General features: G+C 29.7%; 1 protein-coding gene across 1 annotated transcript; it reads right to left on the bottom strand.

The window, feature by feature from the left end:
* Nucleotides 1-10,337: 10,337 nt before the first annotated feature.
* LOC101236568 (protein dpy-30 homolog) lies at nucleotides 10,338-17,253 on the bottom strand. The gene is made up of 4 exons (XM_065806206.1): nucleotides 17,100-17,253; nucleotides 16,824-17,023; nucleotides 16,449-16,588; nucleotides 10,338-10,640 (listed from the first exon to the last, which is right to left on the bottom strand). The coding sequence occupies exons 1-4, from the start codon at nucleotides 17,140-17,142 to the stop codon at nucleotides 10,574-10,576; spliced, it is 450 nt and encodes a 149-aa protein (XP_065662278.1). The 5' UTR covers nucleotides 17,143-17,253; the 3' UTR covers nucleotides 10,338-10,573.
* Between the last annotated feature and the right edge of the window lie 266 nt (nucleotides 17,254-17,519).

Genomic DNA, 17,519 nt, shown 5'->3' with positions numbered 1-17,519 from the left:
TTTATTAAATTTTTTGGTTTAAAGTAAATTTTTTTTTCTTTCTTTTACGTAATTGCTATTTCGGTTCAACTTTAAATTTGTTAGAGAAAATGAATATTTATAGTTATGGATGTTAGAGAAAATAAATATTTATAGTTATGAATGTTAGAGAAAATGGATATTTATAGTTATGAATTGTTATTTAAATTCAATCAACCATTTGCATTGGTTTTCGTTCAGATCAATAGGTAAATGTATGAAGTATAAATGTTGGATTTAAAAAATAGCTCGTTTTGTAATAGTTACGTGATAGATTGGCTAAAGATATTAAAGTAGGGAAGCTTCTGTACCTAGGGCCTCCTTGCATCTAGGGATACCTCACTTTATTTGAAAACTATAAAGTTCTAAGTTATGCTTCTCAAACAGGTGATTAGTTTAATAAAATTTCATTTTTCAATCCTATTTTGATTTTCAGTGAGCTCTGCTTCGGCAAGTTATATATGGAAAACGCTTTTTGATGGTCAAAAGTGAGTTTGTGTCGTTGGTATCTCAGTTTGTTTTACAATCCTGGAGAAAATGCTTTTCTATAAGTTCTTGTATATTATATTGTTTGTTACTTAGGTACTAAATGCAATGTTCAATAAGTTTCCTCTCAATCCGGGTTTGTCAATAAATGACATTCTTCATGAGGCTATCAAGTCTTGTACCTAGAGTTATATAATTTACTTGTACCTAAGGCTATATGTGCGCTTCTCTGTTAAAGAATTTTTTTTTTTGATAACGAGGTAGATAGTTGAATTTTGATTGGTGCAGAATATTTTTTTTCTCGCGGTTGTTTTGTAATTTTACGCATAGAATTATTTGTCAATTTTGATCAAAACTATGAGTCTTTTTTGTTAATTAAGTGTTGCAATCACTAGATAAACTTGTTTAAAACAATCTAAGATTAAATAAACTTTTAATCAGATTTGTGTCTATCTTTGTGGTCAATTTATTATGGAGTTAAACCTATTTATTATGGAGTTAAACCTAATTCTCAGATAGCAACAATAGGTACAATAGTTAGTGGTCCTAGGTACAACTAAAAAAAAGGCTTATTGTACCTAAATTTACTAATTATTAAACCCTTCCATATGACAGACTTTTATAATTTAAGTTAATATACCTGCATTTGGGGCTTGGTGATAAGACTTATAATTCTTATCACCAAGCCCCAAATGCAAATTATAATATTAAGACGATAAGTTTGTCCTCTTCTAGCCCCAGTTATGTAAATAGGGTGGGGTAATACGGATAGAATTTTAGATATATATTTTTTTTAATATAATTTTTTTTCAGTTAATAACCACCATAAAAACTTTTGTTATTTTTCTTTCATTCAGGGTGATAGAATAACTTCATAATGAATAGAACATAAATGTATTTTCAATAACTAACTTACTAATCTTTTTTTAAGAACACCTTTCATATATCTATATTACCCCACTGGTGGGGTAATGTGGATACTCATATTATATTTATTATATCACACTTGTCACACTTATTGCTATTCAAGTATTTAAAAAGTTAAACTGTAACTTGATTGTCTGGCATTTTTCTTTTTCTTACTGACACAGTCTTATTTTCAGCTTTATTCTTCTCTTCTTTTTGCAACCTTTTGACAACAACTTGTGCTGTTAAAATTTCGCTTTTTTTGGCATGGACACGTGCTCTGCGTTTTTTTGAAATTGTAAGTGCTGTCAGTGTAGGTTGACTTGATCTAGGTGTTAGCACAGAACCAATTGCACTCTATAGGTTATTTACAATATTATTTTCTTTTTTTTTATACTCATCTACCTCCTCGCGCTTTTGTTGCATATTCACTATCTACTTTAGGCTTTGATTTATCAACATGGTAAAGACCGCTACTATTAAAACCACTTTTCAGAAGTGTGCTATCAATCTTACTGGCAAGAGCTTTTAGTAAAGTTGGAAATACAAACTTGCCAACATTTTTATGTCTGCTTTCTTTTAACAATTTTTAAGGGATTTTCTACCAATGGGATTTCAACGGAGCAAAAAAACCAACATCATTAACAACAATGCGTGACTTGTGTTTGGAGGTAAGTAAAGTAAAGTTGTATAATTGTCCAAAGCCCTTTTAACAGTAGAATATTTTATATGGCTATTGTATCCCTCACATAGTAGCAACACAGGCTTTTCATAACCCTTAACATGTATAATAAACCTTTCAGTTCAACTTTCAAAAATATAGTCCAATCTGATTTTGTTACACCATGCATTGCATTTTCTGGTCCATTTTGACACCATGCATCATTAAGGTGGCTTTGTAGATGACAAAGGAAGTTAGATATTGGCCATTTGCTGACCCACAAAACAGTACAGTATACATTGATTTACTGCATAATGGAGCAATGTAATAGACTGCTTTTGATGTTTTCCGAATAAAGATTTTTCCTGCTGTAGGATCTGTATGTAAACCTGTTTCATCTAAATTAAATATGCAAGACATGTACATGGCAAAAAAACTCATCCAAAGATGGCTTTTCATCTTTGAATGAGTTTTTTTGCCAGTAAATGTTTTATAGGATTTAACCATCAGTTTATTATCTTCTATATCTTGTGGAATACCCTTATCAGCTAAGTATATCAGGGTTTTTACTAGAAGTTTTTCCTCAGTATTACTTTTAACAAACCCACGACCGCTTCCGATTCTTCTGTCATTTCTTTGGATTTGATCATGGGATTGTCTGTATAATGTCCCCTAAGGAGCTCTAGAAGACTTTGATACATTTTATACTGACTCCCCTTCCTTAACAAGCTGTGTGGCAATAATTAATTTGCTTTGATCGTATGTACCAATAGCCTTGCGTTGGTATTCACAAGGCATGATAATTTACTTCAGTCTTATTGTTTTATCTAAAATATTATAAAATAAACTTTAATGATATAAAATATAAAACTTAATTATAAAGTAATTAGGAATACAAAAATAAAGTGCCAAACATTTTAATGGGAGTTAAACCATATAGGAATGTTTTATCATAGTCATTCAGGAAAAATAAATCTGAACTATGATCTTAATGTAAATAGTTCAGTAGCATTATATAAAACTACTATATGTAACTGAAAAATGTATAATACTATATTATAAAGCAAAAGTAGCATAAGTATATAAATAAATGTCGTGTAGCTTATGATTTTGTAATAAAATTCTATAATGTTAGTTGGATTTTATATATTTAATATTTATCCATTTTACTAACACTATCATTTTACCTGTATATTCATTTTACCCCATTTTAGATTTTTGTTTATTGATCAAAATGGGTAAAAACTCAAATTTTACATGTTGTTACATCATGGTCCGACTAATAAATTTACATCATTATTCTTGCATAAGTAATATTACTGCAGACAAAAGTTTTAAAACGTAATGTTTTTTATACTTTTTTTCAAAATAACATGTTTTACATTTTAACTATTCGTGTAAATCAAATATAAACTGAGGTTTTAGCACTATGTATTAACTTACTCCATGCATACTTATTAAATATATTCATATTACTCCAACTATCCATGTTACCCCACCCTACCTATTTGTTTTTATAAATTACGAATGTAACTTAATTTCTTATTGCAAATTAAAATTATTTTTTTTAATTTTTTTTTTTTTTTTTTAAGTGTCCCAAGAAGTCCTTACGGTCTTATGACAGAGCACCACGGAAAAGCATTTTTGCAGGAAGTTCATGCCTCCTTCCTTACCGATGTTATAAAACTTGCCCAGAGGTGGCGTTGAACCACTGCGCTACGGATGCTTAAATAAATACGCACACTAAATATCTATATTAATACAAATTAGTATAGAGATGTGATCATATCAGTTTGTTCATTTTTTGAACATGTCTGAGGCCTCGAATTTAGGCATTAGGTAAGAGTCCGGTCTTAGGTACACTAACTCCCTTTACTTGCTTGAGGCTTATTTGGTTCAACACAATTTTTAATCAAAATTAAAGGAATTTTTTTAGGGTCAAAGAAATGAACTTTGATCGACTTAATGGGTTTAAGAATTCTATAAAAATATATATTAAGTTCAAAACCGAATAATATATATATATATATATATATATATATATATATATATATATATATATATATATATATATATATATATATATATATATATATATATATATGTATATATTGCATAATATAACTTATTGATATACTTGCATATATATATACATAACTTGCATATATATATATATATATATATATATATATATATATATATATATATATATATATATATATATATATATATTTGTGTGTGTGTGTATGTGTGTGTGTGTGTGTGTGTGTGTGTGTGTGAACTTTACATAACCGTCTTGATACCGGATATGAGTATTTTTTACAAGTTTAATTATTCCCTTTGATTTCTATATTAATTATAAAAAAACTAACAAAATGAGAAAACATGAACAAAATTGAATAAGAGTTACCCTCTAAAGCAATTTATTGCCAAATTAATTATATATTTTCAAAACTTTTCACATTTGATTTTTTTTATTCCAAATAATGATTTGTAGTATCCTTTCTTTCGAATGCATTATTAATAATCTATTATTCAAAAGGAGTTACGCGTCAACCCAAACATAATTAATATAAAACTGAAATTTAGCACAGAGAAAAAAATAAAACTTATCACAGAAAAAAGTTTTTATACGTTCTTTGGAAGAACATATAACAGCCCTTTCAATTGTGCTGCGGGAGCATCCCTTTTGGGGCAATTTTAGGGGTAAAACGTTTAGTCAATTTTGATAACTCCAAATATATAAACTAATATTGATGGATAAGTTATATATCGATGGATAGCAAATTTTATGCTGATCAATGTTTATATGGAAAGTTTGATTCGAAACCTTTTTTTTCATTTATCTAAATAATAAGTTGATCATCTTAATAATAAGTTAATGAGTCTTTATTACAGTAGTGCACATATTTAACAGAAAATGACTCAATATGCTTATACACTTAAGTTAATGTATCACTAGAAAATGAGTTGCGTTGTGGTTTTTTAGATCCAACGCATTTGAGGGATTACGATGCAACGTGATTGTCTGGAGATGCATATCTTTTTTTTTATTCCCGTTTATTTTAATGTGATAACAAGACCGTACCGCGAAAAGGGGGCATCATTTTTGAAAAAAAAGGCAGTTTAGAGTAGTCAATAAATTTTTGCCCGGTTTTTAACATAGAACTTGCGTGAAACACAGAAAATTTATTTTAAAAAGGGGTAGATTGCACCCAACAAATCAACCCCATACCTTCACCCCACTGAACTGGCATTGATAATTTTTAGGTTATTTAGATTTAGGCCGTTTTTTCTCTGCTCTTGTTTTCTAGTCTCTTCAATCAATGGCTGCAAGTATGCGTCTAGAACATTTTTGCTGTCAAATTTGTTTACAAACTGTATTGTACTCCATACATTTTGAATTACATCTGTAAATTAAGAAAAAAGCAAACATAATTTTAAGGTAGTAAATTAAAGATTATATTATTATATGGAGATAAAGATTTAGCACCAATTATAATTATTGTATGTGGTAAAATAAATTATGTAAACAAACAAAAAGATAAAAATCAAAATCTAAGCTGCGAAAAGCTCCCGCATGTGTTGGTCCCACATTATGCCTTTTATGGTTTCTATGAGCTTGTACAGCAATTTTGGTTTTTTTTATTTAAGTATGTTTTAAACATACTTTTATAATTAGATAAACTAAAAGCTCTTTTAGTGGCTTTATGCTGTACTTGCTCTAGAATAGCATTTTCTTTTTCCTTATGTGGTGATCAAGCCTGGATAGTAAATTCTAACTGGGATCTTATATAGGTTTTGTTGAGTACTTTCCACAAAAAGAGTCCACTTCTAAATATTTTCTTTAGTCTACCATGTTTACTGTTGGCTCTTGCTGCTGCTGATTCGACTTAATAGCTTATTTTAAGATTGTCTGATAGAAGTACTCCCAGATCATGTTTGTGTTTCAAGCGCAATCAAATGATTGCGCTTTTTCCTATAAATTATACATACTTCCAAAAATTCCCATTCACTATGTATATCGCCACCCGCAAATAATAAGAAAATTTTAGCAAGTTTTATTAGAATAATGTTTTAGGTAAGTTGACCACCGTAAACAGGTTTGTTGTTCAACTTAAGCGAACAATTTCATGTGAAAACCAATTTTCAATTGCAATTTTCAAAATCTTCATGTGTGCATATTTTATGTTGAGATTGATCTATTTAAATTTCTTTTTCTTACAAAGTGGAAATGAATCATCACCAGTGTTAATAGAAAAAGGTGTCAAGCAGCCGTTTCACTGAGAATGAATAACCTTTTACTAAAACGAATTAACCTTTCACTAAAAAGATTGTGATGTGTGTCAAAAATCTCAATCTTTCTCAGAGCATTTATATTTTTTTGTTATGTTTTGTTCGTTGTGTTTTAACAAATCCCAGGAAATTAGTTTTGGAACGTGCATTAATAAAAAAGGCAACCGTTTTATTGTCATTCTCATTAAAAGTTAGACCATGCTTTAATTATCATTCTCATTAAATTTAAACCATGCTTCTAGGTTATCGTGAAGATATTATTTTTAATAAGCTTGAAGTTATTTGTGTTGTATTTATTTTTAGCATCTTCTGAAATTATCTGGTTATTTTTGAATGGTTTAAAGAGATACTTTTATGTATTACTATAGTTAAAAAATTCAATGTTGCAGTCAACAAGTAATGCGTACTGACACGACCTAGTCACAAAACGAAGTAGGTCAGAACCCTCAAAATAATTAAGTGTTGCCGAATATTCGGCGGAGCACCAAGCCGAATATTCAGCAAAAATCATTATTCGTGGCATCTATAATTATAATTCTTTGATTAAAAGATCGTTGTTCAAAAGATGTAAATAAAATCTTTGTTAAAAAGCATTTTAATGCATTTCATGTGCATATTTAGTATATCAGTAAGCCTAAGAACGTAAGTAAAAAATTATATTTGTAAAAGACTAGGTATAAGTGAAATATTCAATTTTAAGCAACTTGACAACACACGTATATACTGCAAAAATTTATGTTTTTTTTTGCTTGTGCTCTTTGATTCTAGGCTAGGTGTTTTATGTTTAACGCATGGATGGAACAGAGAATTCAAATTTTGTACTTAAGAATCAATTAAAAACTATAACAAAATAAACAGTCACGAGTAGACCACACGGCGCACAGTGAGTCAGAATGGTGAAAAAACGGAAAATTTTATAACTATCATATAAAAACATGTGATACATTAATACTATCGTATTTTGGGTCAAAAAATTTAAACTTGCTATTGAAAATACTTTTTACGCGTACCTATGACGCGTACAACGCGCACTTACACGTGTAAGTGTCATTTACGCGCGCAAAATATGATTTAAATTAAAAAATTGGATTCCTTGAACCAAAATACCATATAAAAGAATACCACATATTTTTTAACCCTATAACCCTATAACCTCATAACCCTAACCCTAACCCTGACTTTTTTAATGTAAATTTTTCTTGTGCCTATGGCTCGTACTACACACGCGTATACGTGTAAGAGTCTTTTACGCGCACAAAGACTGACTTAATTTTAAAAAATTAGTCTCTTCAAACCAAAACATTTACTAATTAAAAAGAAAAATTGAATTCAAAAAATATTTTAATATAAAATAAATATTTAATAAATATTTTTTTTAATAAAAATATAATAAAAATTTAAAAAAAATTTTTAATATAAAATAAATATTATCTAATTTTTCTTTCAAGAAACAAAAAGAAAACCTAATATTAATAAAAATATAAATAAAAAAGCTTTATTTCATTATTACAGCATTAACAAAAACAAAACTTCAGGGCTAAGTGTTTTTCCATTTTCAACCTTGTATTTTTTGAAACAAATGTTTGAAATTACAGGATCACGTCTAATCAACAGGTATTGGTACTGGTTTTTCATAACAATCTTTCTAGATATCTTGGCTGTATGGTTTTATTTAGCTTTGCGAATTTTCTTATTTAGAGCCTCTTGTGACTCTTCAGAGTAGTAACCTCTTATTTAGAGCCTCTTGTGACTCTTCAGAGTAGTAAATTGGCAGTTCTAATGCCTCAGATATCAGATAAGAGATCTAAGCCAGCAATGCAGTAGAAAGGCCTAAAGATAAAGCTTTTTCATTGATTGGTTTAGGTCTGTTTAATGCTGGGTTATTAAGTTCACTGGGCTTAGCTCCGCAAACATTACATGATTGGGAGGACAGAGTGTTAGTGAGGGCATTAACGACTTTACCATCAAACATGGTTAAATCTAATTTGAACTTAAATGTGTCGTATCCGGTTTGTCTTGCTCTACTTCTAACTTTACTTCAAACTTAACTAGTCTATTCGTTTGTTTATGCGACTCAATGGTCGCAAAAAGTGACCAACGGAGCCGTCCAGTCACGTAGGTCTATTTATTTCTGCTTTTAAAAGTTCATACTAATTTCTTATCAATTCTTCCGTTTCTTTTTGATATTGGACATTTTTGTTCATGATGGTTAATTTAAGTGGAACAATAGCTGTCTGGAAAAGACTTTGCTGGTTAACTTGGGCCTCGCCAATATTTATATCAGTATATTTTTGTTTATAGACACTTTGACGTGAGGCACCATCAAAACCACCTTTCAAGTGAAGTAGGCCTTTAAACCTACCCCTAATTCCAGCAAACATTCTCATAGGGTATTGGCATTCCGTAAAAAAAAATATCCTTGTCAGAGTATGATTTATCCTGTAGAGGAGTTGAAGCAGGTGTTTCTGTCACAATTAAACCCTCAGGGTAACATTTGTGTTTCTCATTATTAATTTCATGAAGTGAAGAATAAATACCTGCATTATGTATTATCGATGAATTCCTAATAATTTGATACTGTTCATCAGAAAGGTCACACTAAATTTTTAAGCTCAAGGCATCTTCTGTTGTTATTTTTATCGGAAAATTTATCTCCGTGAATTTATCTTTTACAGAGTTTGTAACACTTTTCATGAGAACAACGAAGTCTTTTTTGTTAAGATCTCTAGTGGCTTTTTTATTGAAGCTAATCCTTCAGCAGTTTGGCAACCTTAAACAAGATAATATTTAAGCTTGTAAACTATTTTTTAAACTGGGTTGAATTTAATTGATTTATTATTACCTTAGATCAGTTACATCTTTGCCCGACCAAGTTCGATCGTGTTCTAAAAGTCTAGAGAAGGTTCTTGAGTGTTTCCACAAATTTGATCGGAATTTGCATTTAAATATTATTAGAGTTTTCTTTAGATTTATCATTTCATGTTTGTTAGTACTTTTATGGTATAGACCCTCCAGTCTACAAAACTCACGTAGAAGAGCCTCGAGTAAACTATCATGAACTATCAATTCCTAACTCATGAAATATAGGAACTAAATGTCTTCTTTTCATGTTGAATGTCAGCAATGAACTATTGTTAGTTATTTTAAACGCAAGTTTTAATTTTAAAACAAAAAATAAAACTACCATGGAATTTAATGGGGGACCTTATAGTTTTTGAACTAAACTCATAATTAAACTAATTTAAAAAAATCAATTTGACACATTTTTGAGATCTCAGTAATGAAAATCTAAAATTAAAATTTATTGTCAAAAATATTGTTAATAGTTATTAAACATCTTAAACATGATATCAAATTGAATTTTGAATTATTTTTACCCATATTAATCTTAAGTGACAATAAAGCGAGACTTTTTTGAACGAGTTTTCCGATAAAATCAAGTCTCGGAAAAAGGCGTACAAATTGGTGAAATCTTAAAAAACTATTCACAAAAAAATTAATTTTTGTCTTTTAGTGGTTTTTAGTGACATTATAATTTAATCATTTTCTAGCAATAGTTTTATATGGAGGGTTTTTTTGCCGTTTTTTATGGATTTTGAATCACTGTGCAGCGATTCATTTTTTAGAACATATTTTTTAGAGCAGTAGCCCCATCGTTTAGACACTGCCTAAAACTTTGTCGTCATAAATGACGGCATTACGGTATAATTCTCAAATCAATTTGTTAGTTGAAGATGCTAGTATGACATATGTAACAAATATTTTATTTTATTTAAAAAAAGAATACCCACCTCTCCCAAGGAACGAATTTGGCGCCTTAAAAGGCTATATTTTAGAATTGGTGTAAAGTTCTAAAAAATCTTGACTTCCATAAACAACGATTATGTCAAAACAACTTAAAACGATTATGTTAAACGACTTATAAACCAAAACTTGAATAAATCAAAGTATAAATAAAAAATTAAAAAAATTGTTATATTTTAAAATGTTTTTATTTTTTTAAACCAATATTTGTACAACTTTTCGTATTGAAATTATCTTTCTTGTCTGTCTCGCAATTAAAATTCTCATCTTCTGATAAAACTGCTTTTAGAAAATAAAAAGCCATTCTTGTTTAACATTTCTTTTTGAAACTTGTCACACAATTTTTGCCAATAAATATAGCTAAATCTAATGTAAACTGTTTTGTAAAAAAAGGTTTTGATTTCAACTTTGATACAAATGTTTATTCTTCATGAGATATGCAGCTAAGAAATCAATGGGTTCAGCAGGCCTGAAAGTTAAAAACCAACAAGATATATAAGATATTAGGATAAAGCTTATATTAGAATAAAACTTTTAAAAAAGATACTAATATAAGCTTAAAAAGAAGGGTCTCAAATGAAGCGAAATTATATACAAACTTTAAAAATATATATCATTTTATAAACAATTATTTTAGATTTTAGTAAATAGAAAATAACATCTTTTAACTCATTCAACGCCGCGAGCCGCTGTCACCGGCTCGACTCTTACTTTTAATAACCAGCAAGCCGTAGGTAACGGTTTTTAGAAAAACAATCATTAAAATCATTTTTAGATTCAAGCAAGGTAAGCATTTCCACTGTCAGTTTAATAAATTACTTAATTTGATTAGTTTTAAGTTAAAAGAAAATTTGCTTTTGAATGCTTTGAAATTCTTAAGGATTTTTAAATGTTTCGTCGTTAAAAAAAGTTATCCAATTCGAAATCGTATATCAAACGAGGTTGCTTTCAAAAATATTTTAAATTGGCTTGAGAAAGATAATGCAGCTTGTGATTCTGATGAAGAAATTAGCGAGTTTGAGGACATCAAGGATTATGAATCTGATGATCAAGCTAATGATACAATAACAGTAACAACCACAGTAAAAATTTCAGTGAATCAAGTTACTGTTGCAATAAAAAAGGAAGACCGATAATAATAACGATGAAGAAAATTTAGACAAATGGGATGAAGTTGATTCTAACAATCATACAACATCACATAAGTATCGGTTCAATCCTAAAAGAACTTCAGGAGTTCATGCAGATTTAAATTTTGACTCTACTTCTCTTGATTTGTTGTTTACTTTGTTTGATATAAATGTTCAGAAAAAAAAGTTTTTTTAATAAATGACTATGCTAGCACAAAAATGTAGCAACTAGTATATTTATTGTGAATGGTATCCTATTACACGATACAAAATTTTAAAAATGCTTGCAGTAATGATTTCTATCAGCATTGACCGAAAAGCTAAAAATGTTAAAAGTTTACTGGTTCATGAAGACCTTTTGTTATTCACCATGGTACCATGAACAATGATCATGTAATGGGTTTGAAATTTTATACTCCACTATGATTCATGTTGGTACTTGCATTTGCGATTAAAAGTCTAAGAAAGAAATAATTGAACCCTTTTTAAATTTACTTTTAGAAAAATTTCAAGCAGCATTTTATTCTGAAAAAATATTTTTATTGATGGAATGGTTGTTAAATGGGAAAGACGTTCAAAATATAAAATGTATAATCCTTTGAAACCAGATAAATTTCATATAAAAATATATAGTTTATGTGATTCTATTACTGGCTACGCATTTAATTTATCAATTTCTTTTGGGAAAGAGCCTTCTTACCTAGCTTGTACAAACGCTGGACAATCTGAGAAGATGATTGACTATTTGTTACTGTCTCTTGACAATTACAAATCAGAAAATTATGTTTTCAAGAAAATTCTCGATTTGCTTTCAATGCCGAGCTTCTTCTTATGATATTCCTAAACTGCTAGAGTTATCCAGATGTTTCTACAATTCTCATGAACACTCTAGAACATTCAAGAAACTTCCAGAACTTTTGAGCAACTCTCAGAACTTTCTAGAACATTCCAAAAATAGTTGTACAAGTATAAAAGCACAGATGTCTCAAACCAAGATTCCAATTTGCGTTATTGCAGACTGAAAGGATAGTGAATCGTAGTTAAAGAGAAGTTATTTATTTGATATGGCATCAAGGGGTTGTTTGGATCCAGCTAATTCATTCTGCTACATGTGTGGACAATTCATAAAGACAAGAGTGAAAAAGTATTCCGGGAATCAAGTTGTATAATGTACGAGGCCTATAAGGCATACTTTAGTGAGCCGATTGGAGACCAAGACAAATCTTGGGCAACGCATTTCACACCCAAATATTGCAAGAAAACACTTGAAAGTAAACTGAACAGTTGCTTCTTGCTTAGATGTGTTTTATTTTCATAAAATTTAAATGCTTTAGATCTAGTTCATTTCAAGGAATTGTAATTTACAAAGTTTTGTCATAAATTGTGTACTGTAGGCAAATACGTTCCATCTTGAAATTGTTCCATATTTTGAAATTTCCTTTCCTCAAATTATTATAATTCTTATGTATTATTATGTGCTATGTTACAAGTTGGTAGAGAGGAGAAAAGCGAGCCATGAAATTTGCTATCCTGCGAATTTGGCGAGAGCCGATGGACCGCTCAAGCAACTGCTACTTTTGCATGGTAAGTCCAAAAAATCATTGCATGGCAAAAATGTCCCTCAGATTGTTTATCTGGAAATACCTTCTTCCATCACCCCAGTACCACATCTGTCTGTTCCGACTCCTCCAAGGCAGCATCAGCCACCTTCAGGAGACATCAGCAAATCAGATAACTAGGCAGATACTGGAGATATGGACTATGATTCCACAGATGAATTTGGGGATAGAAAGCTGTACTTCCCTAACCAGAAAGACGTAAACAAGTTATTTGGGGACCTCGGGCTTACAAAATCAAATGCTGAGTTTCTGATATCCAGGCTCAAACAGTGGAACTTGGTTGACGATAGCATACAAGTCACGGAGCAGAGGAAGCAGCATCCAATTTCTTCAGTTAGTGTGATGGGCTGTGTATAGGCTGGAATAGACCAGCAACATCATTGCCGGTCTATTCCAGGCTATAGGTATCGCATGTAATCTTATTTAATGGCGCCTATTCATAAACAGTTCATCCCAGAGACTTAAACCCATGTTGCTTCACAATGGAAACAACTATCCGTCATTCCCAATGGCTCACTCTGTGCATCTCAAAGACCACAACAGACTAAGTTTTCTGTTGGGAAGAGCAATGTGAAGTGGTAGCAGCTGATAGAATCTCATAAAGTGCTTAAACCGCCGCTGCACATCGAGTTAGGCCTCATTAAGCAATTTGCCACTGATCTTGACAAGGTGTCAGCAGCATTTCAATACCACCAAGATCTTTTTCCAAAGCTGTTCGAGGCTAGGCTCAGGGTTAGTAAATCTGCCGGACCGCAGATCAAGAAGATCTTAGAATGTGAGGATTTTACAAAGCTGTTGAACAGGACAGAGATAACGGCTTCATTCCAGTTGTTTAGGGCTTCATAGGTAATTATAAAGATAAAATTTATGTGGAGTTGGTGCAGACTCTCATAAAGAGTTACGCCAAAATGGAATGCAGAATGCACCTGAAAGTCCAGATCCTTGATTTCATCTCGACAAATTCAAGGAGAACATAGCGCTTACTCGGAGGAGCAAGGCGAGCGCTTTTATTAAGCGCTAATATTATTTTTATTAATATTGGACTTGGAATGTCATTACCAAAGATAGTAAAGCCAAAACATGATGGTGGACTATATTTGGGGGCTACCTTTGAGAGAGTGATTCACAATACAATCATAAATCTAATAGATCTAAACATTTCTGAACCTTGTTGAGTGGTTTCCGACTGTGTTTGTCTATTACTTATGCAATTTTTGTTTTTACCTGATCATAATGACAAAAATAAAACAAAAAACCATTCTATTTTCACAAAAAAACAAGATTTCTTCGTGCTGTTGTTGTGTAAGCAAAGTTTGTGCTTAATGAAGTCATTTTTTCACATATTTTAGACAGAAGCAATTGAAATATAACACTTAGAAGCCAGGAATAAAAATTGTGCTACATATTATTATTAATGAATGGCTCAATGAATGGATAGCTCAATGAATGGATAGCTCAATGAATGGGTGCGACCATATGAATCAAATGATATCTTATTATAAGAGCTTTAATCAAAAAACTTTAAAATGGTGGAAACATTTATTTATATGGTGCTTTGAAATATCTTAAATTATAGCATACATACCTTATTGCTTACTGTGACAATCTGATACTGAATCACCATCCCTTTTCAAATTTAAAAAGATGCTTATAAAGGAACTTATCATTGAGGCAGATAGAGTTATTCCCTCAGACCACAAATTTCATAAAATACAGGACATACATATTGTAGAATGGCAAATGATCAAAATTTTGCTGCTTGTAGTAGTTCAATAACAAGAAAAAGGACAAAAAGTGTAGTTCATGCAATATATACTTTTATCCTTAAGAATGCTTCAAAGTTTTTCATAAAGTTTAGCTGAGTTGAACAAAAACACAAATTTGGTTAAATATTTAAAACATGTTGTTTGTCAACATCTCATAATATATTAATGGAAAGCTAATATATTCTGCTTTTTATTCTCTTTAAATTTTGATATTTATGTGTATGCATGTAAGGTTTTGAGATTAATGAATGAAAGAAAAAAAAAGAATTTTACTTTTGTACTGTTGTTCGATATTTTAGTTAAAGATTTCTCAGTACCTTTAAATAAAATAATACTTTGAAAATCTGGTTGATAATCTTAATAAAAAAATAAAAAATTTTTCTAACAACATAGTACATGTGTATACAGATGTAATATATGAAAAGTAATTGTGGCTAATTTAAACAGACATATTTTTAGTTTTTCATGTTTTTATGTTCTGCCGGTTATTCAAGAATTTACCACAGCGCTGAAGGAATTAACTTTTTTTAATTATAATTTTTTTTTCTTAACGATTAACTATTTTTGCTTTTTATTAAATAATGATTATTTTAAATATACATTTTATTATATAAACATAAAAATATATATTTATATTATAAATATATATATTTATTTTATATATACAACCCTCGGAATTAGGAAAAATGAGGTCGGCAATAAATTGATGACCTCAACCTGTTAGAGGTCGGCATCAGGTTGGCAAAAAATATTTGACACAAAGGGGTTACCAAAAAACACAAAAACGAGGTCAGCAATTTTTTGCCGACCTCAAACACTTTGAGGTTGGCGACTGTAATTCAGAGGGATATATATATATATCTATATATATATATATATATATATATATATATATATATATATATATATATATATATATATATATATATATATATATATATATATATATATATATATATATACTATATATATATATATATATATATATATATATATATATATACATATATATATATATACATACATATATATATGCATATGTATTTGTGCTTCCATATATCTTGAGGAGAGTGCTATATACATACATACATACATACATATAGGGTGGCCGAAAACTACACCATTTTAAAATTTAATAACATTGTGGAATAAATAAATTTGATTTTTCAATTTTCAGATTTTAAAAGTGTAATCCATTTTAAAAATAAAAGTGTAATCCTATATTAAATATGGAGAAGTTTACAACTGAATAATCAAATTTTATCAGGAAAATAGACAATCAATTGTGTTAATGCAAAGAGCTTACACTTGTTATTTGATTCAGATCCATGAACTTGAAACAATGGCAGTTTCAAATTCACGCATTTTTCAAACTGGCACAAGTGCGAATCGGCATAAGTGCACCAAAAGAATTTACAAACATTGGCATAAGTGGGAATTAGCATAAGTGCGAAATGCCAATTCGCACTTATGCCAACATTTGCATTTTTATTTGGTGCATTTATGCTAATTCACGCTTATTCCAATTTTTTTAACTGCTTTGCACTGATGCCAGTTTGCACTTATATTAATGTTTTCAAAACCCGTTGGCGCACTTATGCCAATTTGCATTTATGCGAGTTTTTGTAACTGTTTCGCACTTATGCCAGTTCCCATTTATGAAATTTGCACTTATGCCAGTTCCCATTTACAAAATTCGCACTTATTCACCCTACCAATATATATATATAAATTTTCATCAGGATATATAAAAAAAACATACCGCTCTTTAGCTATAGCTGTTAAACCTTGCAAAAGAATAGGAACAATTGATTGATCTAAATATTGTCGTGTGGGTAAAGACTGGATTTCAACTTTTGATTTAGGTTTGGTTGCTGCTTCACGCTCATCGTTCACAACTTTCTAAAAAAAAAAAATTCATGCAAAATAAATCAAAAGTTACACATTTAAAAAACAATAAGCAAAATGGGTATTTAGTTTCTACATGATAGCATATAGATGATGAATAGAGCAGTCCAGTCAAGTAGACATAGGAGAGGTGATTTGAAAAGCAGATTCTTCTCAGAGAAGAAGATAGTAACTTAAAAATAATACTTTTTTTCTCTTAGAAGAGAAGATAGTAACTTAAAAATAATACTTTTGTTTTCTCTGAAAGCAGTTCTGCCATTTCTTCATTTGTTGCTTTATGGGCATTCTCTGTAGATTTTTCAAGCTCAGTGTCTTCTTTTGGTTCTTGAACTGTGTGTGCAAAATCGTCTTTTACAGCCTCTGGGTTTACATCTGCTACTGTTTCTTCTACAGTTTGGATTGAAGGTGTTTGGTCAGCAGATATATTAGCTTAAAAAGGAAAACTTAATTCATTTTTTGTTAAGAATAATTTTTAAAAAGGATGTTTTAATACATAGAATTTTACCAGAAGCATCATCTGCAATTTGCATTGGTTCTTCATTAGACATTTTTTTAAAAAATTCTAAAATGTTTATAAATATATCATGATTATTATTATTGTAACTAACATATGGTTATCTCGAGTCAAAAAATAAATACCACAAATTAGAAAAAAAAACCAAATATATAACACAGCTAAACCCTAAATGTAAGAAAAAAAAAATTCAAGATTTAAAAAAAAAATTTATTATGAAAATAGTTTTAATAATAAATGATTTTTATGAGAAATTATTTTTGAAATTTCTAAAAAAATTTGCTAAGTTGAAATAATTTTGATTTTTTTTTTTTTGCATTAAGCAACTTAATGTAAAATTTAAATCAGAGGTTGCCTCTAAGCCAATAAAAATGTTTAAAAAACTTAATAGAGTAGCTAGTAAAAAACAAT

Source organism: Hydra vulgaris, chromosome 09 (assembly GCF_038396675.1).
Source record: "Hydra vulgaris chromosome 09, alternate assembly HydraT2T_AEP".
Classification (NCBI taxonomy): domain Eukaryota; kingdom Metazoa; phylum Cnidaria; class Hydrozoa; order Anthoathecata; family Hydridae; genus Hydra; species Hydra vulgaris.
This window is presented reverse-complemented; position numbering and strand designations above follow the sequence as displayed.